The sequence below is a fragment of the Haliotis rufescens genome, unplaced genomic scaffold, assembly GCF_023055435.1.
Source record: "Haliotis rufescens isolate VD_foot unplaced genomic scaffold, xgHalRufe1.0.p SCAF_2, whole genome shotgun sequence".
Lineage (NCBI taxonomy): Eukaryota > Metazoa > Mollusca > Gastropoda > Lepetellida > Haliotidae > Haliotis > Haliotis rufescens.
This window is the reverse complement of record NW_025963890.1, coordinates 4,418,910-4,443,358: the sequence shown is the minus strand read 5'-3', so window position 1 is coordinate 4,443,358 and position 24,449 is coordinate 4,418,910. Positions and strand designations below refer to the sequence as shown.

Below are 24,449 nucleotides of genomic sequence, written 5' to 3'. Positions count from 1 at the left end.
GGACTTACAGTTAGGACCAGTGACAAGATGGCTACAGTTTCATCTCCAGACGCAGAAGTTTCTTTTGACAAGTGTCATCAAACCACAGCAGAAGAAGGACAAGGGGACATATCTTTTGAAGAGGAGACACTTGATGAACTGTATGAAGAGGCTGAATTGTTATACCCACATGAATAAAAACTAATTATTCATTGAAAAGAAGTGTTTTGACTCTCAGTTACATCCAGACTTCGAGGTTTATCAGAAGTTCGGGTCCGGGCCGCTACAATATTGCTGGAATAGTGCTAAAAGCGGCGTAAAACCATAGTCACTCAATCACTGTTTCGATGGATAATCGAGACTGGTTATTCTCTAGCATTGACATTTTATATTTATCTAATCGTATCCATGGCATTCATCCTACTCTTCGTGAACACCAAAGAACAGTGCACCAAGAAGGTATATGATTATAAAATTGACTCACCGCGCCTCCATTAGCATATCCGGATTTGACCGCAGGGTCCACCTCTGTCCCATTCGAGTGGTAGTCGTGGTCAGCAGACAGGTAGGGACTGGGACCGATCCAGCTCAGTATGACAGGGAGGTAGATCAGTCCATGGAACAGCCCGAAACATACAACCAGGAGGAACACCTGCAGTGAGATAAACCAATAAGGGTACGGTCTGATGCCAAGATTAAAACGGTGTCTTTTACAGGTTTTACAACTTCATGATTGACATGGTCTGGGTTTAAGTAATACAATCCCATACGTGCGGTATCCTGTGTTGTACGAACCTTGAAGAACGTCGTGAAGACGTAGCTGTTGCTGCCGACCAGTAGGATGAAGGCGAGGAAGGTGCTGAAGCCGCCGTTAAACACTGGCGGGCCCATCTCAGCGAGTGTCTCCAGCATCCTCTCTGAAACAAACATCTCATTGATGAGAACAAGCAGCGAGAGATAGTCATACGTATACGAAATGTGGATTTTAATGAACAATGGAATCTAGTTTTAGAAGAACTTTTTATTATCACGGAAGTGTTTGGGTTTTTTTCGCTTTTTAGAGAGTGACACGTAAATTATCAAGTTATCATAGACTTCCTTTGATTCATAACAGTGTCTGCATGGAACTGAAAAATAAAATATTGCAATCAAACCCTGAGGAGCAGGAAGAACATACTCCGTAACCTTGTGTGCTTGCCACCATAGAAATCGGTCTCAATTTGTCACGTGAACATCACTTAAAAAATAAGCGAAAGGAGATTATTTAAATCCTTGTACATATCTAGTAATGAAAGCTGGACTAGAAACAACATGGTCTGATATCCCTGGTATGATCCTTTATTGATCTTGTATATTTAAGCATAGCCAAGATTTCAAACATTATGGCCCGTTTGAATAAGACGAACACCCTTGAGCATGACTTGCAGTGTCTAGCGCATCTGTGTATCAAGAACTGAACTGAAGCCGAAGTCTTGAAAATGAAGCTTAGAGCAACTATACCTTCAATGTCTAGTACCCCTGCTGGTCACTGAAGTCCTACAGTATATATGCCGAGTACTCTACAGTTATACCTACTGCCCCTGACGGCCGTTAACTGATGTCCTACCTTGTCTACCGCCCCTGACTGTCCTTAACTGATGTCCTACCTTGTCTACCGCCCCTGACTGTCCTTAACTGATGTCCTACCTTGTCTATTTCCCCTGACGGCCGTTAACTGATGTCCTGCCTCGTCTACTGCCTCCGATGGCCCTTAACTGATGTCCTACCTTGTGTACTGCCACCGACGGCCGTTAACTAATGTCCTACCTTCTCTACTGCCCCTGACGGCCTTTAACTTATGTCATACCTTGTCTACTGCCCCTGACGGCCGTTAAGTGATGCCCTACCTTGTCTATTGCCCCTGATCGTCATGAACTGATGTCCTATGTGAGCCGAGTAATCCACAGCAAGACCTATAGCTAGGATGAGGATGATGCTTGTCACTGTGTCTATGGTGAGTCCCCAGAAGTACATGCACCCGCCGACATTCACCTGAAAAGCAAAAGCAGGAAAATGTAACATCAGTCTGTACAGTAAGACTATACACGCTGCATCTGTGAACATCTGTTAATCAGTCATTTACAAACTGATACAATACTGTGACCCAACCCCAAGTATGAGGGATAACAGAGTGCCCTCTAGTGAAGAAGAGTTTTCTTCTAACCAGAGTGAAGGTGACGCAGGTGAAGACGAGGACGCTGGTCAGGAAGTTGGCGATGAGGATAAGGGTGACGACAAACACACAGGCAAAGGCCAGCCCCAAGTTCCTATAGAGCTCCAACTGGATTACCTGGGGGAGAACAAGGATATTTAAATAGTGCCACTTGTCCGCTGGTTACTTTGAGAATCTAGAATTTTATTTGTTTGTTGGTTTTGTTTGTTGTTTAACGCCGCACTCAGCAATATTCCGGCATTATGACGGCGGTCTGTAAATAATCGAGTCTGGACCAGTCAATCCAGTGATTGACATCATGAGCATCGATCCACGCAATTGGGATACGATGACATGCATCAACCAAGTCAGCGAGCCTGACCACCCGATCCCGTTAGTTGCCTCTTACGCCAAGCATAGTCGCCTTTTACGGGAAGCATGGGTTGCTGAAGACCTATTCTACCCCGGATCATCACAGATCGAGAATCTAGAAGGACCATTCATGTACTTTAATATAGATTTACAACATGCGTAGCGCTAAGATCTCTTTGGGGTTTTACTTTCAAGGATGATGCTAGAGTAGGTGTAATTAGATCAAGATGAGAACCCGGGTCTTCACAAAATGTACTAGACTACTCCACAGTCCCATATAGCCAGAATAATAACTGCAATAACACATGGCACTTAGAGTTTGACGAGCCAGCGACAGATACTATCAACAACGTTCCAAGCCGTCGGGGTAGGATACCACAAAATAAACGAAGTGGCAGATCCAGACCATTCAATCGCCTCTTAAGACAAGCATAGGTTTCCGGGCGCCAACTCTAACTCGAAAAAAGGAACAAGAGTGAAGGTATAATAGTATTGATAAGATGCATTTAAGAAATTGTAGAATGATGGGTTACAGCTGTGACAATGTTGTATTCTGACACGGCAGTGTAGCTCACCTTGTTCGTCTCCCAGCCCTGGTATCGCCTGGAGTAAGGGAAGCAGGAGGGGAGTATACTGGATATGACTTCCCTGATGGTGTCCATGGCCTTCACCTCGGACTGGGAGTCGGGGAAGCCTACGTGCTGGAAGGCCATCCGCGTTGCCTGCAGAAATAGAAAACAGCATTGATGCTGAGGGAGGGAGTTTGGTTTAACGCCTAAAAATATTTTAGGTATATATCACAATGTGTCTGCTTGATGCTGGATGAAAGCCCGTTATGAAGCAGGTCTTAGATTTTACCACTTTGGTGAAACCCTCGAGCACAGGACATGGTGCACACAAGCACGACTAAGGGAAGCAACTCTGCACAGCGAATAGTACTAGTGGCGCCTTGGATCACAGGGCCGGCTATGTCCTCATTGCTATAGAAAACAACAGTCGGGCCAGAGGCTGATAATGGCAGCCTAGTAACCCTGCATGGTTGGTATGAGATGCCCGTGTGATAAACATAATATTGTCTCAGTTTGTACAACAATTAAGTTTGAGGGGATGCCCTGACAAATGTGGGTCAAAGAAAAACATCTTTGCCTCCTCCTTCACAAGGATGAGCCAGGATGTCTTGAAACAGTGACCAAAAAAATGTCTGCCTTACTATAAAAAATTGGGCGATTTCCAAACACCTACTGGTGATGTATACCTTGATATTCAATACCTTTTCGGAATACACTTCGATATACAAACACCTGGTGGTAGGATACTTCAATAAATACACACACATACAAACAACATACCACGATATCAGTAGCCGTTCCAGAGGCGTTCGTAAACTTGATGTCTCTCAGGACCCTACTGTTGGCTGGAAGGTGGGCCCAGTCGAATACTGACTGGATAAACGAGGCCTCGTCTGTGACGACCCCAACACCTACAACATATTGAGGATATTACAGTCCAAAAGTCAGATTATTTGAAAGTACACAGTAATTAGTGCATTAAAGGAAGATGGATAAATGTTCTTGCCAAGTGACAGTGAGTGAGTGATGGAGAGGGAAGTTTTGCAACGCTTCTAACATACAATAGAAAACAGGTCAGGAATGAGAGTCCAGTAGTCAACTCATTTATGATTCTGGCTCAGGGTTTTCGACATGAACGAACGAGTTAGTGAATAAATTCCCAATCGCCTTACAGGGGGGCAAAATACCACTGGAAAGCAGATAGTAACTTAGAAGATTTGGATACTTTAGTTGCATGCGAACATAGATCACGATGACAGAAAAATAATATTGTGCCGTCTGAGGTAAGCAAGGTCAAAAGGAATATTATCAATTAAAATTCGAATAATTAATAAAAGGACACAAATATAATCTAGCTGACGGTAGTAATCTTAAAAACAATTTTCGAAAATATTTCTATTTCTTTCAATGTTTTTCACGTACTTTCAAACACACGGTTTAATTCATCTATAGATAATACCTCCGTTCTTACTACCACGACGGCCTTTATTAACAGTACGTCGTTTGTTGCTGCTGATTATACTGATGTTGGTACTGCTGCTGCGTGGTGAGGTGTTGCAGACTAGTGGCTAAAGCATCTGCTAAAAAAATATCCGGGTTCGGTTTTCGAGATCGTCACGAGAAACCCATTCGTGACTAAGGGCCTCTTAGTGATTTGAGGGGCGGTCGAGTAGCCTAGTGGTTAAAGCGTTCACTCATCATGCCGAAGACCCGGGTTCGATTCCCGACATGGATACAATTTGGAAGCCCATTTCTGGTGTCCCCCGCCGTGATATGTCTGGAATATTGCTCAAATCGGTGTAAAACCATACTCACTCACTCATTCACAAGGTGACTTGGCTGGAATAACACTGAAACTACAGTGCAAGTGTTACACCCTCATGGGGATACTGGTTGTTTCCAGCAACCTGTGATGGTCGTAAGAGGCGACTAATGTATCGGGTCGTCATGGTTGATTTGTTTTGTTTGTTTGTTTGTTTGATGTTTAACGAAGCACTCAGCAATATTCCAGCTATATGGTGGCGATCTGTAAGCAATCGAGTCTGGACCAGTCAATCCAATGATTGACATCAAGAGCATCGACCCACGCAATTGGGACACGATGACATGCATAAACAAAGTCAGCGAGCCTTACCACTCGATCCCGTTAGTCGCCTCTTACGACAAGCATAGTCGCCTTTTACGGGAAGCATGGGTTGCTGAAGACCCATTCCACCCCGGATCTTCACGGGCCTCTTGGTTGATAGTGTGTCATCGTACCCCTACGATGTGGATCGTTGTTCATAACATCAATCACTGGATTGTCTGGTGCAGCTTCGAGTATTCACAGATCGCCGTCAAAAAGCTTAAACATGCTGAGTTGAGCATCAAACCAAACTCACTCACTCACTCGAGTACTCCTACACCATCAACGAAGCAACATCAATAAATATTGACAGTGATGAATCTTGTGATGAATCCTTGTCGTAACAACGGGAGTGAGTGAGTGAGTGATTGAGTTTGGTTTAACGCCGCTTTTAACAATATTCCAGTCATATCACGGTGTGTCAGCTTAATGTGGGAGGCATGCCCGAAGTGGTGCAGGTCTCAGACGTTTACCACTTCGGTGAAACCCACGAGCACGGGTATGGTGCTGACAAACCTAGAAACATAATCGGGGCGAAACGGGATTCGAACCCACAATCATAGGTTTCTTGCGTGCCTAAGGGACGCAACTCTGCACAGCGAATCGCGGCGCCTTTGACGACTGGGCCACCCGTGCCCCCCGTAACAAAGGGAACATTCAAGTCACCAAGCAATCACTTACCAGTTGCAACTCTGTAGGCCTCGTACCAGCTGTCCACTGTGCCGTTATACGTGTAGGGGTGTGCACTGACACTGTCGTACAGCTGGCTCAGCTTAGCCCTGTTGTCATAGTAGTTCAAGTTGGCTGTAAAAAAGTTAATTATTGTAACGCCATGACAGACTGATGCTTATTGTGTAAGTAATTATTCCTTGGTAGTAATATTCTTACATGTTACATTGTACTTTACTCACACATTGACTTAGCTCGTACACAGCTGGCTTTAGCAGTCTGAGACATTGACAGCGAATGGATTAAAACATATTTCACAAAACTTTCACAAGTCGAACTGTTTCGAGACAACAGATTTCGACTGGGTACATAACATTGACAGCAAAGTTGTTTTTAAACTAAAAAAAATTTAAAACAGCATCAACTTTCTGTAAATATCGGAACTATTATCTTCAAAATTAATTTATAAATATATTCTAACAATCAATCGCAGTTTACCGTTAAATGTCTTCCAATAATCAAAACGTCCTTTGACCCAATGGCAAACACACTGAATCGAATAGTTTCCGCAAATTAATAAAAACTAGTCTATGTTCTATATACGTTGAGAAGATCCGGGCTAAACAGAGGGACTCTGGTGTCCTATTCGTGTCCAGAACCGAAATTCCTTATTTCGTGAAGAGTAACGTCCCTTAGAATTACAGGATCCGCTGATTCGTCGTGATTATTTCCTAGGCTTATCATCACCATCTTCAAGTTAAGTATCAATAGTCTGTGTCGATATTGGCTTTCCTGTCACCTTGTGATTTAATTTAAATAATATTCGGCGTCAAATCTAACTCAAATTCACCTGTGTTATAATCACTCAACACACAACAGACTTACAACAGTAGATGTAGCCATCGGCGCCGTCGTCTGGGAAGTATTTATCTTGAGCCTCAAAGAATTTGAAGGCGTAGCCATCTGAAGGAAGGAACCAGCTTGAGTCGAAGTCCTGCTTTAAGTTGATCAAGCCGTACACATTGGCAGCGAATATACCCAACGTCAATATCAAAACGATGATCTGGTAAAAGAAGGGAGACAACTCTTACGTCATTGGGATTCTATGGCGTGATGTTGGACTTCGCTCTCAATCATTCTCCTGTAATATGACGGCGGCTTGTTGATAAACAAGACCAGACAAAATAGAGAATAATAACTGAGATATACATCATCAGCATGTCCTACGTGTACGGTGTCGGAGTCGACTAGCTATCAGCTACGTCTACGAGTCGCCGCCCGATCCCTATAGTCGCCTCGATCACTGCGTACCCATGCTGACCAACACTGGCCATTGGGAGGCAACTTTTGGTAGTTTTGTGTTATTTTGAAATTGGATAAAGTTTCACATATGAGTGAGTGAGTTGGGTTTTACGCCGCTTTGAACAGTATTCCAGTTATATCACGGCGTGTCAGCTTAATGTGGGAGGAAAGCCCGAAGTGATGCAGGTCTCAGACGTTTACCACTTCGGTTAAACCCACGAGCACGGGTATGGTGCTGACAAACCTAGAAACATAATTGGGGTGAACCGGGATTCGAACCCACAATCATAGGTTTCTGGCGTGCCCAAGGGACGCAACTCTGCTCAGCGAATCGCGGCGCCCTTGACGACTGGGCCACCCGTGCCCCCTTTCACATATGAACAGAACATGGGTGAGTGATTTAACAACATTCCAGCAACATCACGGCCGCTGACACCAGAAATGGGACTTTTCACATGAGGAATCGAACCCGACGTGAACACTTTAACTACAAGGCTTCCCCACCTAACCGAACAGAACATGAACTTCAAGGCAAAGTGACAGTGTGTTCACAATGAGCTTAACTAATAAACTGAAACTACACTTCACTAAAGTACTCTTACAAAAGCCTATCATCTAAATTTGCACTGGATTTTGGCGTTTTTCTTTTCTATCTCACAACCCTATTCAAACTTTATTTTCGATTACATCAAATTTATGTATTTGGAGGGAAGTGAAGAGATTAGTAAATTAATTTAGAATTTGTAGCCAGTCGGAGATTGAAGTCCACTGAACATTCTACCGCGCACATTAGCAAACAAAGTCTTCTTAAAGGACGATATGGACGACAATGTGAGCACGTGTTTATGAATACAACTCGAATACTATCTTCCAACCACCGAATCATACAATAACATAAATAAGACAATTAATTTGTTTTTAACTTTATATGGATCATGTATCTTAGGTCAAAATATCTACAACGAAACCCAAGAAATAAAACGTGTTCGTTTGTTGATATCAATTTGTCTGGTCGTGTAAACAAATACTGATGCAAGGGAGATAACTCTGCTCTCCTTAATAGCATTTCTCAAATGCTTCAGTAACAACTCAAACACAGATACGGCCTATTTACTGGTTTTCGCACCAAGAACATGTAACGTGCGTATAAATCTTTCGCATAATTCTCGCATCGAATTCCAGCCGAATATAAACCAAAAAAAACAAAAAGATTTCTTCGTCTGTTTCTGCTAATAACAATAATCACCAACAGGGGAAAACCTCAGGAACACCTACAACTCCAGACGTTTTCTATTGAAAAGACAGAAGTTAAACGTTGCGCACTGACTATTATTTGATATGTACCTTAACGGGCAGCTTGGACAAGAATGGTCCCTGAACCTTCTTGAAGAACAGCGGAATGAGCTCGGTCTGGCTGCACTTATTGGGCTGCCAGTTCTTGTGTTTGTAGCAGCAGCAGCACGCATCCCTCATCCCCGACACCCGCTGGAGGTCCACGGCGAGACACGCGGTGAAGAAGACTGTCTGCATGATGTACAGCCCCAGGATGCCGAACGCCGCAAATATACAGAATGAACGCAGAGCTGGGAGAATCTAACAGAGGAGATGTTTAATCATTACATAGGGCAACATACAAATATATTTTTTGTTCCTCGTCACTTTATTAAAAAAATAACATGTGTAGGTGGAATAGGTTGTTTTTTTATTAAACATTTCGATTTTCTATTCCCACCAAACAAAATTCCGGATTTTTCTTAATGAAAACATTGATAGGAAGCTTCTTGCTTGCTTAGTTACAAACGGTATTAACGGTCATCAGGACGGGTTACGTCAAAAAGTTAAAATAGCTCCTAAATGCGGAACCTGAATCGAATTTAGTGTGGATACAAATTAGAAATACTTTAGGGCTTGGTTGATATTTAGGGTCGGTCGGTGATTATAAATAAAACTATGCATGTATGTACACAAACGTCGAAGTAATTGTGCATGAAGAAATAGAGCAGAACTTCTTTACATTACTGTGTGAGGCGAAATACGGTAAGGCGAGATCTAGAAGTATTATAGTACTACGGATATATTACTTGGCTGCATAGTTTAGCTACATGCGTACAGCAAAACGCTTGCCTAAATGTTTTTAATGCCAAGGCTTTTTAGCTTTGGCAAACAATGATTATAGACGTGTAAAAACATACCGAGTTAAGTACATGTACGTTGGCAAATAAACCCCAGTAACAGCGCCACCTACCGTCGATGCCCCAATGGCGAAGGCGACGATGTCGGTAAGGGAGGTAACTGTGACCGAGACTCCAGCGTGTCTGAGGATTCGCCCAACCTTCTCCGGGATCTCCATCTCACGCTCGTCTGGTGTCAGGTTGTTCAGGGCTCCGATGATTACAAACATGTCATCAACACCAATACCTGTAGGACGAGAAGACGCAGGTGAACATGATATTGACATTACCATTTCATTATGCAATGACAGCTTTTATCCCAATCGGTATAATTGCGGAATGGAATAGGCTGTGACATGCCTGGTCAATTCAAAATGCAGTTGTGGTCTGATGCAACATCAGAGATATATCCGGGCAACAGTTTACCCCATACAATGTAAATGTTGACTGATGTTTTGTTTGCTGCTTGAAGTCGCTCGTAGCAATATTCCAGCTACATGTCAACAGACTTTAAATAATCGTGTCTGGATATCAGTGATTAATGAGCAACGTCCAACGGGGTACGGCAATCAACCAACGGGGCAAGGCAATCAACCAACAGGACACAGCAATCAACCAACGGGGCAAGGCAATCAACCAACGGGACACGGCAATCAACCAACAGGGCACGGCAATCAACCAACGGGGCAAGGCAATCAACCAACGGGACACGGCAATCAACCAACGGGGCAAGGCAAACAACCAACGGGGCAAGGCAATCAACCAACGGGACACGGCAATCAACCAACGGGGCAAGGCAATCAACCAACGGGGCAAGGCAATCAACCAACGGGACACGGCAATCAACCAACGGGACACGGCAATCAACCAACGGGACACGGCAATCAACCAACGGGGCAAGGCAATCAACCAACGGGGCAAGGCAATCAACCAACGGGGCAAGGCAATCTACCAACAGGGCACGGCAATCGACCAACGGGGTACAGCAATCAACCAACGGAGTACAGCAATCAACCAACAGGGTACAGCAATCAACCAACAGGGTACAGCAATCAACCAACGGAGTACAGCAATCAACCAACATGGTACAGCAATCAACCAACGGAGTACAACAATCAACCAACAGGGTACAGCAATCAACCAACGGAGAACAGCAATCAACCAACAGGGTACAGCAATCAACCAACGGAGTACAGCAATCAACCAACATGGTACAGCAATCAACCAACGGAGTACAACAATCAACCAACAGGGTACAGCAATCAACCAACGGAGAACAGCAATCAACCAACAGGGTACAGCAATCAACCAACGGAGTACAGCAATCAACCAACAGCGTAAAGCAATCAACCAACGGAGTACAGCAATCAACCAACAGAGTACAGCAATCAACCAACAGCGTACAGCAATCAACCAACGGAGTACAGCAATCAACCAACGGGGTACAGCAATCAACCAACGGATTACAGCAATCAACAAACGGAGTACAGCAATCAACCAACGGGGTACAGCAATCAACCAACGGAGAACAGCAATCAACCAACGGGGTACAGCAATCAACCAACGGAGCAATCGATGTCGGGGTTCAATGTAAAAGGTCAGACGGGTTTTCTCAATACCATTGATCAGATCATATTATAACCTCGAATATCCAGTTTATTATACTACCCAAAAGAAGTTCAAGAACACTCGAAGTGTTCAAGTGACTATTGTAAATATGTCATGTCATATGAAAAGGTCGTGTGTCCTTTAACTTATTTTCGGAGTATATATTTTCATTTATTTATGACAAACACCCATGACCCATCTGCAACTCTGGCTTCGTGTTGAGTCCGACTCTAATGACGTCAGACCTGTGTAACCATGTGATCAAACTACAGTACTGTGTGTGAGAAATAACGTGGGAAGTTGCTGATGAGGTAACAACTTCCCTCACGACGTTACGGCCGCGAATGGGCTCATGGCATTAATCACAGTGACGTTGGAATACTCTGGATCGGGGACTTTCAAGGCTTAGCGTAGGATAAATACACTCCAACACCTTTGCATTCGTCATGAAGCTATTTACTTATGAAGGATAACGTACATGGCCAATACTCTCACACGTTAACCTAGACTTCAATTAGTGTGATTGACTTGTGCATGTGGGCATCTGTCTGAACGTAAAGAGTAGTCTAATAATTCTGAAAAATGATATAATTTTTTTTCTTTTTGGTATTCATCTATTTTAAATGACAAAAAAATTACATTATACACGCTCGCGAAATCAAGATGATTGGCAGTGACAACTAATGTGATCTATAGCGAACAAACATATGAGCAGGGTTTTACATGACGGAGAAATGGACGTCCAGTACGCACAAAGGTATAGAATGGACGCCGAAAACAATATTTCATCCAGAGGGATGTACATAATACATTCATTGTAGCCAACCTAAGTGAGTGAATATGGCTTAACGCCGCTTTTAGCAATATATCAGCAATATCACGGCGTGGGACACCAAAAAATATTCCTGGTAGCAAACCCGGGTACTCTCCCAATGTCAGTCAACAGATTGGGAGGTACCAAACCTAAGGCACCGAGAACAATGGGGAGTCGAACAACTTGGTACTTGGGATGCAAGCGTGACATTTCGAAAGCGAGATCCGCATATTTGCCATGTTTTTCCTGAATCTTGTCAATCACATTAGTGTCAAAGGGGGCAGAAAATTCAATGATATAAATGATTTCATTGGATTTATAAAAAAGGACAAGATCGGGTTTGTTTGCCTGGATACGTCTGAGGCTGTAAATGGGCCTATTCGAAAGAATTTTGTATTTATCATTTTCCATGACGCACTCTACATATTCTGGGTTGTACCATGGGTGGACCTCTGTGTCAAAACCACAAGCATGGCGAAGACGGTAATAAAATGATCGCGCTACACCATCATGTCGTTTAAGATACTGTGTTTCTGCCAAAGCTGGGCATCCACTGACAATGTGTTGGACAGTCACATTAAGTTCATTACATAATCTACATTTCATAATCACATTTTGATGCAAAATCACACACTGACGGTTTCAGAGTGGTAAGTGAATGGTTCTGAGCAGCAAACAGAAAGCCTTCTGTTTCACTTTTCAGGCCAGACGACTTCATCAAAGCGAAGGACTCTGCAGGATTGCTGATCTTCTCAACAGACTGCACATAAACTCGATACAGTGGTCGTTCAGATAGCCTCTCCTTTAAAACCTGAGTCTGGGCCGACTTGATATGCCACTTCGCTTGGTTGACACTCATTTCTGTACCGTCCAGCAGTACAGAACCATCAACAAAATCAATACCGACATTGAGATTATGTCCCACATCCTTGGTTCGTTTCAGAAAACTGTGGAATGCCTTGTTTTCATTATTATTTTTATTATTATTTTTATTATTTTTTTATTTTTTATCAACGATGTACCTACCCAGCAGCAGGAAGGGCAAGATGGAGTGAAGAGGACCGTACTCTGCTCCAACCATGGACGCCATTCCAAAGGACACTAGGATGGAGAGTCCCACACATAGTATCCCCGCGAGCGCCAGACCGATCTGATAACACGGAAACACACGGTAATACACACTTCATAATGTCAGTATGCAACAGAAATGTTCATATTGAGAAACTGTTATGCCTTTCATTTAGGTAGTGTGTAGCTATATGAATGAGTGAGTTGGGCCAACAAACTCACACCTTCTCATATACTAGTATTTCGAGTTTAAGTTTGACGGTTTGTTATTTTTGGGAGGATGAATGATTTCCGTCGTACCCGCTGTTCCACCATGTTGAATCTGCCGAGGACGGCGATGACAAAGATGATGAGGATGATGTACCCAGCAGAGAGCAGCGTGGCATCACCCTGGATAGCGCTGCCTCCTTCGTCACTGAAACTATTAGACAACAAATGTGTAACAAAACTCCTCCTCCAGAGGCGCAGTCATTCTGGTTAGACTCCCTATTCTTTCGGTGAGATTCCCTATTCATTCGGGTGAGATTCCCTATCCATTCGGGTGAGATCCAACCTTCCAAGTCAGAGTACTAAATAGCTGCAATAACTATCTCATTTCCTTCTGTCGTACCATCTCGGCATAAAGGGTGATCGACATGAATGGTTTGCCCAATTAACACCCTTTATTCCTCAACATGCATTTACTACTTTACTGGTGGCAGAGTGAGTGAGTGAGTTGGGTGTAACGCCGTTTTGAATTGTGTTTCAGTTATATCACAGCGTGTCAGCTCAATGTTCAAGAAAACCAAAGAGCAAGAACAAGGCAACCCAGTAAGGATTATATTCGGGGCGAAATGGAATTCGAATCCCCGTCTCCCGGATCAGTGCACACATACAGCTGTACATAGAAGTACCTGTGTGGAGGCCAGGTCAACGTACCTTCGTGCTGTGAAGACAAACGACTCCGACAACCCCGCGTGGCCGTTCTTTCCTATTTCTATAAGTTGAAGTTCCCAATCCATAGTGTTTTCCTTTATCTGTAAAAACGTGGTAACGTGTTGGAATTACTAAACAATCCACTTAGTTTTTTTTATAAATTACCTATCAAAGAAAAGTAAGAAGGATGGCTGACACTTTAAACATACTTCTCAAAAGAAGCTATAAGGACCTCCATAATCTTTAATATCATGACAGATTAACAATAGTAATGTGCAAGAATCGGGTGGTCCGTTACTTCTTATAAGTAGTATATTCAGAGTTCTTCCTACCCTAACTATGTTGCTAGTGATAAGGTAACTATAGAAATGTGAAAAATTAGGGTGGTCCGTTACTTCTTTTGAGTATTGTACATTGTTTCAACGAATTTTGTCATTGTCATTGGTATATGTACTACTATCGGGCTATGGGCAACTATGCATTGAAAATAAATATATTCGTTATACCCGAACTACTTACATTGTCATCACCAAGCAAAAACCAGGTAGATGTCAACGCTTGAGCACCAGTGATGTGCCCACTTCCGTTTTCAGTGCGCACGCCTAGAAGGGTCGTCACGTCAAGGGAGTTGCCGAAAACAGGGCTGAAGATAAATGGCGGCAAACGTTGCGACTTTAAAGTGTGAGACAAAATTGTTAAATGTTTTGTATCTACCGAAAATAATGTATTCCTTTTTTCATAATTCAATGGGTGTATTTAGCAGATTAATTGCAGATACCTATTGAAAAAATCACAAACTCAGACACGTAGACGCAATGACTGTAACGAAATAATGAACATGTATTTTATTTGGCATATTACCTGACTTTGATCGTGTTGACCGCGTCCAAGATGTCCTGCTGAGACAGACCATCAATCGTCGCTTTGTCGAAGGACCAAAGGTCCAAGAGACTGGACACTCGACAGTTCGGCCCGATCCTGCATTGAAAATGGAGTGAGTGAGTGAGTTGAGGTTTGCTTTGAACGGTAACTTAGTACTAGTCACGTCAGTTCTATATTGCAAGAATTTCAAAAGTGAATATGTTGACGTTGACGTTTGTACCCCATGCTGAAGCTCACAGGTGTTACTATTTAAAACGGGGGCCCGTTCCACAAATCGATCTTAGCGCTAAGGTGATCGTAACTCCCATACATTGACATAGGCTTACGGTTATCGATGCGTTAAAATGTAGAACCTAGTCCTAGTTCTCTTGTACGTAAAGAGACCAATCGGATAACAGGACAGACATTCTTCTTTGGTCAAAGACGGACTCATGTTCAAATATTCCCAATTCCAGTTACCCTTTAAAAAAAACATCCTCTTTGACACATTTTAGCCGTACCCATGCTTTTAGTATAATGATGAGTCCAAAATAGGCCCTTGATTAAATTATTATTACTATGTTCTAAAATTATACATATCGACAGCTCATGTCATACCTTTATATTCATAACAACTTTATATATTTGGGGTGAAGGTACCGTGTCGAAGAATGACAGTTTCACGACCACAGCAACTTACTTGAGGCATACATCAGCCAATTTGAATCCATTAGCGGAGGTTGCGTTAAGTGCAGCTTCATACATCGAATACACCTGCAGGAACACAGGAAAACGTGATAACCATTATCACTGTCGAGGTAGACCGGTCGGGTTTTGGAAAATAAGAGCGGCCCAATCGAACACGCCGCTCCGACTTTGTTTTCTATCTAGAATCCTTCATCAACGTTAATTTCGAGGAAATATAGCAAACACATCAAGGATCAAGTGATTAAGGTAGAGATCGATATATAGATTTTTAAAAAGTGTCAAATGACTTGCATCCACCACCAGCACCGATCCCAACCTAGATCCATTACACATTGGGAAAGCCTTATCTAAACTTCTCGGGATTGTTAGTCAATAGTTTTTTGAAGATGCAGACATCGCATCGATGTAGTTCCTGCAGGTAACCTTTCATATTTATGCGATTGTGATACCAAGTTTATCGGACTGGCTTAAAAAGAACCTACCGCTTGTAAAGATGTTTTTGTGAGGAGGTTGGAACCCGTAACGATGATGGTGGCAACGCGAAGGGTAGATGGAAACTGTGCTGTTGCCCATTTCCGCTGATTAATGATATCGGCACCAATGGGTATCCAGAGCTTGTCTGGGTCGGTTGTTTCATTGAAGCGGAGAAACCCGATGCCTACTAGGCCACACGCTATGGTACAGCACAACATCACAATCCATGGCCGCTTTCCTATATTCAAACCAAGTCTGAAATATAAGATATTAGATAAAATTAAAAATATATATCTGGGCCCGGGATCATGAAAGTGGTCTTAGCTCAAATTTTGCTAAGCACGAATTTTGTCTTAAGTTTTTAAGATTTTGCTTAGCTAAGATTCGCTCTAAGACTGGCTCTTGAAACGGTCTCAGCAAAATCTTAGCTAAGTCTAAGTCTAAGACCGTCGTCATAGGGACACGCGCACGTAATATCGCACTACTGTAATCATTGGATGCCGAGGTTATTTTTCTGACGCACATTTTCCTAAGATCGGAAAAGAGAAGGTTGTGCGAGAATTGCGCTCACTCGGCACTGGATCTACCTCTGGCTATAAAATTACGCAGTGATGTAGAATATTAAATTTCCTATCTGATGGTGTAAATTTAACTGTAAACATTAAACCGGTTTGAAGAAAAGACGCTCCTAAGTTTTGTCCGAGAAATTATTCTGCGTCGAAAAACAGGAAATTTCTCTGCTTAGACTTAAGATATTCTCAGTGATTGAGCTTCGTGATCCCCGATTGAAGACAAAATTTGGTCTTAAGTCTAAATCTTAAGAGTTAAGACAAAATATGATCTTAAGTTAGTTTCATGATCCTGGGCCCTGAAATCAGGCTCAAATGGCAGGGATAATTAGAATGGTTTGTTGTTAGGTTATAAGTGAGTGAGAGTATGGTTCTACCCCGGATATGGCTTCGCACATAGTAACCAGGTGGAGAATCGAACGGGGGTCTTCGGCTTGACGAGAGAACGCTTTAACCACAAGGTTACTCTATCGCCCCCTTATGCTTTGGTTGGTTGTTTTGTTTTAACGCCGCACTCCGCAATATTCCAGCTATATGACGGCGGTGTGTAAATAATCGAGTCTGGACCAGACAATCCAGTGATTGATATCATGCCTTACGATCTACGCTGTTGGGAACGATGACATGCATCAACCAAGTCAGCGAGCCTTACCACCCGATCCCGTTACTCGCCTTTAACGACAAGCATAGATGAATTTTACGGCAAGAACTGGTTGCTGAAGCCCTATTCTACCCCGGATCGTCACGGGTCGCCCCCTTATGCCATAAGTATAAACCGGTATGGTGTTCCACTTAGTTTACATGGTTATTCTTTAATTTTAAAAGGTAGGTATGTTTCTTCAACAACGTCAACACTCGCAAACTCTATCGTAATCAATGGAACTGGCCGCCATGTTGTTGATATCGCCACCCCAACATTGAGGCTGGTTTGCATTTCGTAAGACTGAGTAGCGTAGAATGCCAAATTGACTAATTAAATTAAAGGGAGGAATATGTTTTCAGAACATGTTCTTAAACATTTGAATTTTAATAATAAATAAAAGCAACAGCTAAATGTGTTTTAATGCAATGAATAAATCGGAGTCCTATTTTGATGAGACATCCTTAGACAGACTCATCCCTTCAGCCGGGTCGAAGAAATCGAATATGAAATCTCAACACTCATCAGTCTAGAGTATCCGCCGTTAGGTGTAGGGTATAGCGGGGAAATTATATGAATGGGTTAGTGAACAAAAGTGATGACGCCAGGTGTTCGCGGAAAGGATAAGCATGTCCTGTCCTACTGGTAGCACCTGCAGCTCACAGTTTGCACAAAGAGGTGCCAGACGCCGCACACGTGTACTCCTGCCACACGACGGCGACCTGCAGGTCGAGTCTTGACCAGATAATCAAGTGATGGACCAGAAATCATGTGACATGACAGCCCATTTACTGACTATGTTAAACTAAAAACGACATGTCAATTTGAATTACGTCTGCTGTGTACAAATACGGTGATTCTGACGACTACAAGTAAAGAGAAACGTTAAAGGAAAGAGTTCGTTTGGCAACTCATTGGGGATGGGGGCTACATTTTTAATGTCTCGGCCCAAACATTTCTTTTCTAGTTGACTCAGCATAATTGATAACTGCCACTGAGCTTATGATAACGCCCGGGGTAAGTAGTCTACTATCGGTAACATCAACCCAGTTGAAGTACATGTGAAACGTTAACGCCTTCTCTCGACCTGGGGGCACGGGTGACCCAGTCGTCTAAGGCGCCGCGATTCGCTGTTCAGAGTTGCGTCCCTTGGACACGCCAGAAACCTATGATTGTGGGTTCGAATCCCGGTTCGCCCCCATTATGTTTCTAGGTTTGTCAGCACCATACCCGTGCTCGTGGGTTTCACCGAAGTGGTAAACGTCTGAGACCTGCATCATTTCGGGCTTTCCTCCCACATTAAGCTGAAACGCTGCGATATAACTGGAATACAGTTAAAAACGGCGTTAAACCCAACTCACTCACTCACTTCTCTCGACCTTCTCTCTGTACTGAGTTTCAATTGGTACCCATTAAAAATCCCTTTCATTTTTGGAATTTTGGAGCCAAGAATATCTTGACGGTGTCGCCGGGTTACAGGATTAATTGTAAATCTTTCGATCATGATATAATGACATTTGCTATGTCGAAATATCAGCTAACACAAAGCCAATTCATAAAGCAAAGTTCTGATATATAGAATGGACCTTTGAGGTCGTTATGGCCAGATGTGACTGTAATTGAAACACTTGAATCTGTTAAATATATAGATTTAGACCATTAGAAAATATGTAATAGTTATAAATATCTTACATATACAAGTGCCTGGGGGTTTCAGTTCTTCAAAGCAAAGTGCAAGGATATTTTCGGCTTATCTGAATATGAAACATGCTTTGTTTCATTTCTGCTAACGTGTAGCTTACTAAAATTACAGGATGTGTTTTGACAGCAGGATGTGCAATACAATGTTGCCATGGAAACGAGTCTGATAATTAGCCTACTCCTTGTTTGTGATAAAGTGCCGTTAGAATAGCTCCATTCAGATACGTCACAATATATGGTGACCTCTGGTTGGAACTGTCATTATTATTACCTCCCACCCCACACACCCCGTCCTCCCTCGTTGCCATGGCTACCTTTGTAAACACTATGAATACTGTAGATGCGCCGATCAATATAGAATCGTATAACGAACTCTCCTTTCAGTGTGTGTGTGTGTGTGTGTGTGTGTGTGTGTGTGTGTGTGTGTGTGTGTGTGTGTGTGTGTGTGTGTGTGTGTGTGTGTGTGTGTGTGTGTGTGTGTGTGTGTGTGTGCGTGACTGGACTAATGCCGATTTTACTATGCTAGACCACTGAGATACCATGTTGCAGTTTCAACGTGAATATCCCACACAGACACAGTATACTCCGAGCCAACCAGTCCTTGTTTTATCCCATTCCTGCCGAGCGCCAGGCAGGGTAACAACAAGAACCATCATATTTTGGTATGACGCGGCCGGGGATCGAACCGCCGACCTTCCGCTCTCCGGGCGGGCCTCAGTTAAATAAACGCATATACCGTCGTTACGTTTCTCAAAAGTTACCATTCGGCACACTGTATCCCTGTCGTGATTACGTCCCTTGGCAAGCGGGAAACCTTTTATCATGGGTTCGAATCCCGGTTCGCCCCGATTATGTTTCTAGGTTTGTCAGCACCATACCCGTGCTCGTGGGTTTCACCAAAGTGGTAAACATCTGAGAGCTGCATCACTTGGGGCTTTCTTCCCACATCAATCTGACACGCCGTGATATAACTGCAATACTGTTCAAAGCAGCGTTAAACACTACTCACACACCTAACGTGTATTTGCTATATGCTCTTTTCAAACGTTGGTGGGTTTGTACGTTCAGTAATGTTGGTGAAAATGTATATCACAAATGAACATGTACCATGTTCTGCTGTCAGCTGTATACTTCTCATCACCGGGTGGTCCCTGTACCCTTTATACCAGATCGTCCAACAGTAGTCCAACCACCCGCACACTCCTGGGTATCGTTGTACTGAGCGATCTTTGCGCCAAGGTGATCGTAACTCCCATACCTTAACATAGACGTACGACAGTCGCAGCGCTAGGGACGTTTTGTACAATGGCACCCTGATCTGCAGCTCTCGGTACAGAACATTCCATAAAACTACACGCGTGTTTGCATTTATTCACCGGGGGTAATAAAGACTTCGGTTATCACCCGTATTCATGACCTGCCTTTCACGTGGCTTTCACACGTGACAATCGCCTTGAATTACGAGTATCAACGTTTCTTATCAGCTCTAAAACGGCCGCCCTGACAAGGAAGTTCGAGAACCAAGCAAGCCAACATGTGACAGTATTGGGTTGTATAATAAAATAAAACTGACGAAAACCATTTGCATAATAAAGTGATCAGGATAGGGAATTGTATCGGACACCAATTGCTTATAAATAGATTAGGCATTTGTTTGGAATTATACTTATTTCTGCTATGGCATTTGTTTTAAAGATTTTAAGTTTTTTGCTTGATACATTTCCATTAGTGATTCGCAAATTATTATTTTTTGTTTATGTTTTTGTGGAAAGTACGAAGTATTTGTGTGTGTTCTTTTCATTTTATATTAATTTTGTTGCTCTGCTGATCATGAATTAAACCCCTCATTCGTTGAATTGTAAATGAATATATTCTATTGCCGATCAAGTGATTCGACAATTTCAAGTAAAGATGCTCGGGTCACGTGGTTTACTGCCCCTTTCCCATAAAGAAATATATAAACACCAGTTATCCGGGGTGGTATAGGTCTTCAGGAACCCATGCTTGCCGTAAAAGGCGACTATGCTTGTCGTAAGAGGTGACTAACGGGATCAGACTAACGGGTGGTCAGACTCGCTGACTTGGTTGATGCATGTCATCGTATCCCAATTGCGTGGATCGATGAATATGACATCAATCACTGGATTATCTGGTCAATTCAATTCAATTCAATTCTTTATTGTATGACAGGCCACAGGCCCATATACAACGGAGTTACATAACATATTTTATAAGATACAAAGTCAAGGTAACAATTCACTTCGTAACAAAAACACATTATGTATGTACAAAGCCAGTTGATGTTGTGTTAGAAGACTCGATTATTTACAGACCTCCGTCATATATATTTCTGAGTGCGGCGTTAACCAACAAACAAACAAACACTACATAACAGAAATATACATAATTATAATAATATACGCTGCTACTTTAAGACAACCACTGATTGTATCCATAACAGGCTAATCGTAAAATACGTTACAAATACTACCTTTGTTACACAAGGGTCAATCAGGGGAATTAAATTAGGATTTACGGAGTGTTTCATAATTCCTTAAGCGTGTAGGGTCATGTGTACGCCTGAATCGCAGAATAAATCAGATTTTGTTTCAGGGGGTTATTGCCCTCGATGTGAATTATCCATCGACTAACATGAACACCACACATCATAGACAGAGAGTATTACACACAAGCATATTAAATATAATCATTAATAACTAATATTATCTTGCCGAGATTAGGAACAATGTGTAGAAATTAGATTAAGCATACTAGTCCAGGACCTTAGGGGGATATTGTGCAGATGTGTCTACAAGCACCATATTTGGCATAGATGTAGACCAGAACCTACTAAATCCATTTTTGGAGGGCGCCAAAGTTGACGCTCACTGGGGCGGCCATGATGGCAAAATCCAAGATGGCCGCCAGTCCCTATTTGATTTTGTCCTAACTTCAAAACCAAGAGTCATAGGATCATGTATTAAGGCTTGTTTACAGGTTTTAGACCTCAAGGCTTCCAAATGTGATCTTTGTTTTGATGTAGAAGTGTGTTTGGGCCAATTTAGCGGTTGAAAACATATTTTATTCAAACCAAATATATTTTTTATGGTCATTTTACCGCACAGAAAAAGTTCACAACTGAGAACAACATAAGAAATTTTAAAAAACTAACAGGTCTAAATATTTCTAGTTTTAGTTAAACATCACTGTGGCAAGGTTTAATCTAATTGATCGAGGTATCATGATTGTTCACACATCCACCTTCGCATTTGCATAACCCCGTGCAGCGGACTCCAGCTCTACTGCATTTACAGTTCCCGGTGCAAGACCTTTCACAACAACAATGCAAAAGGAAGGAACATGCTTTACTGGCATCCTCGAGAGTTGTCCAGTATGGCGACCAGATACCACCGTCTTCCTTTTGCCACCCCCATTCACTAAAGTCCGGGATTTCCTGGTGAACTGTGGCTGCTTGATTCCAGTAAAAGCTTGCCTGAAGCAGTGCCCTTTTTATGTGTTCAAACAAGGATGCCTGAGTGGGTGGTATATTCTCAAGTTCTTTTACCAGTTGTAAAAAGATGATGTCTGGCTTCATTGACTTTAGCCAAACCACACCCCTTACTATACATGATAACCACAAATCGTTCCAGCTTCTGCATGTGAAGAGCTCAAGACTGAACAGTTCTGGTTGATTGGTTAGTGTCACCAGTGTTTCAGTGAGTCCTGGTGTGTTTTGCCAAGATGCCCAGGCAGTTTTCTTGCCACACCCAAGGAGCTGTGATGTCGTGTCGCACCCTGTGATGGAATGAAAAAGCGGCAATGACAGAGACCTTGAAGGCCCAAGATGAGAACAGATATCATGGATGTGAATATCGCGAATTTTGTTCCCGCTACCAAAACACACCCACAGCTCTGAGAGACCAGGTGTAGAGAAGAAGCGTATGACAAGGACTACCACATCACTATCAACAGTACGGACATAAGCTGTTGGGTGCCCCTCTGCTACAGCATGTGCCAGGTGAAGGAATATCCTTGTATCTGCTTCAGAGTGGTTACAGGGTTGGAGAGCTGATACATCGCATGGTCCATTGGGAAGAACACCATCAAATTTGGAACTGAGAAGGAGTCTCCCCCTCAAATCTTTTTTGACAAGCTCCTCACTGAGGAAAGAGAATAACTCCTTTTGGTTATCCTGGTTTTTGAGAAATCCACTGTTCCAGTCATGCTTTTGGATTCGTGTGTGACCATTCCCAATCCTAGTCCGTGGACCTGTACCACGACGCTGATGTGTGAGGGATTTGAGGTTGTTTACTTGGTAGTTATCCCATATGGCATCTATAAGTGCAACTGTTTCGGTTATCTGAGACTCCAGGAATGGCACAATGTGTTGTGTAACATACTCAGCAAATGTCTTCTCTGATGTGGGCCGCACCATATGAACAACAGTTGCCATGTCCAGCACAACAACTGTGGCTAATTTGGCTGGAAGTGCTCGACCAATTGGCGCTTTGATGCATTCCAGAATATCAGACTTTTTGCTGAGTCGAAGTGAACCACGATCAGCCAAACTTGGTGGTTCCCTTTGATTTTCAAAATGAAAAAAACTCTTCCATATCTACATCTGGTCGTGATTGCAGTGAAAGGAAGAGTGTTGTGATCAGAGTCATATTTTTCTTCTGTACACCACTGGTTTTGTTTCCTTTTTTGGTCAGATCAGGACGATTGGCGAATGTCAGGATTTTATTACGTCAGATATTGTTTGACACTGGCACTGTCACCTATGAAGTGTCTGTGAAACGTATTGTGCAAGAAGGTCTTTGCCAACTGCATGAACCCTAGAGAGAGATGTAACGACTTCCTGTTCCATAATTGTGTGTCGAGTGCTACAAGTTCTTGACCAGTAGTAAAGGGATTGCCTAGCTGCTCAACAATCTCAACAAATGACAGGACATCATTCCAATACTTAACTTGCAAGCTATGTGCTTTTTCGTGATGAACAGTGCTAGACTTTGGTGTGTCTAGGAAAGCTTCAAACTCTGCAACACATATCGAGCAGTCTGGACCTACCAACATGAAGAGTCTAAGTGCTTCAGGGTTCTCATAGAGTCCTGCTGCTCCGCCATGTGCCTGTAGACTCTTATTGGATTGTTCGTGTGACTGATCCTTTCCAATGAGGCTGAACATGTGTGGTGACTTTTGAACGACAAAGTTCCCTTTGAGAAATTCAGCATGTATGTTCGGGTGTTTCTCTGACAGCTGGACCATATCCCGCACATGTATTAGAAGCCATCTTGCATAGTTTGCGTGGTCCATCACATGAAACCATGGGCAGAGCTCATCACATACTTGGACATAGAGAAGGAAATCTCCCTCACGTAGAGACCGAATGAAGCGACACATCAATAGCTCAAGCTCAATGATGGTAGACCAGTACTTGAACTGCGGATTTTTGGTTCTGGATCGTTGATCCCACATCTCCTGTGACTGTAGGTAGAATATGCCTTGTGCTTAAGGAGGTGAAGAGACATTACAGATACTTGGTGGGCATAACGTGTGCGCTTGATATGCTGCTCATTAAGAACTGACTCAGCACGGCCAGATGTTAGAACCTGTGCCTGAGAAAGTACTGTAGTCCAACCTGAAACACGCAACAACTTTCCAATCATATGATGAACTTTGTCTTCAATATGCAATGCTCCCATCATCAGAACCA

General features: G+C 42.8%; 1 protein-coding gene across 2 annotated transcripts in view; it reads right to left on the bottom strand.

Annotated features, from left to right (window-relative positions):
• Nucleotides 1-24,449, bottom strand: part of LOC124112759 (protein patched homolog 3-like) — a 44,338-nt gene that overhangs the window by 12,978 nt on the left and 6,911 nt on the right. For both annotated transcript variants that reach the window (XM_046472889.2, XM_046472888.2), the window contains exons 2-18: nucleotides 15,835-16,081; nucleotides 15,345-15,418; nucleotides 14,645-14,761; nucleotides 14,303-14,426; nucleotides 13,787-13,884; nucleotides 13,169-13,289; nucleotides 12,827-12,950; nucleotides 9,453-9,625; nucleotides 8,552-8,800; nucleotides 6,791-6,968; nucleotides 5,918-6,040; nucleotides 3,892-4,022; nucleotides 3,118-3,264; nucleotides 2,183-2,308; nucleotides 1,866-2,010; nucleotides 775-896; nucleotides 464-631 (exon numbers count right to left, since the gene is read on the bottom strand). In XM_046472889.2, coding sequence (XP_046328845.2) covers nucleotides 464-631; nucleotides 775-896; nucleotides 1,866-2,010; nucleotides 2,183-2,308; nucleotides 3,118-3,264; nucleotides 3,892-4,022; nucleotides 5,918-6,040; nucleotides 6,791-6,968; nucleotides 8,552-8,800; nucleotides 9,453-9,625; nucleotides 12,827-12,950; nucleotides 13,169-13,289; nucleotides 13,787-13,884; nucleotides 14,303-14,426; nucleotides 14,645-14,761; nucleotides 15,345-15,418; nucleotides 15,835-16,081 — 2,467 coding nt within the window. The remainder of the gene's footprint in view (nucleotides 1-463; nucleotides 632-774; nucleotides 897-1,865; nucleotides 2,011-2,182; nucleotides 2,309-3,117; nucleotides 3,265-3,891; nucleotides 4,023-5,917; nucleotides 6,041-6,790; nucleotides 6,969-8,551; nucleotides 8,801-9,452; nucleotides 9,626-12,826; nucleotides 12,951-13,168; nucleotides 13,290-13,786; nucleotides 13,885-14,302; nucleotides 14,427-14,644; nucleotides 14,762-15,344; nucleotides 15,419-15,834; nucleotides 16,082-24,449) is intronic.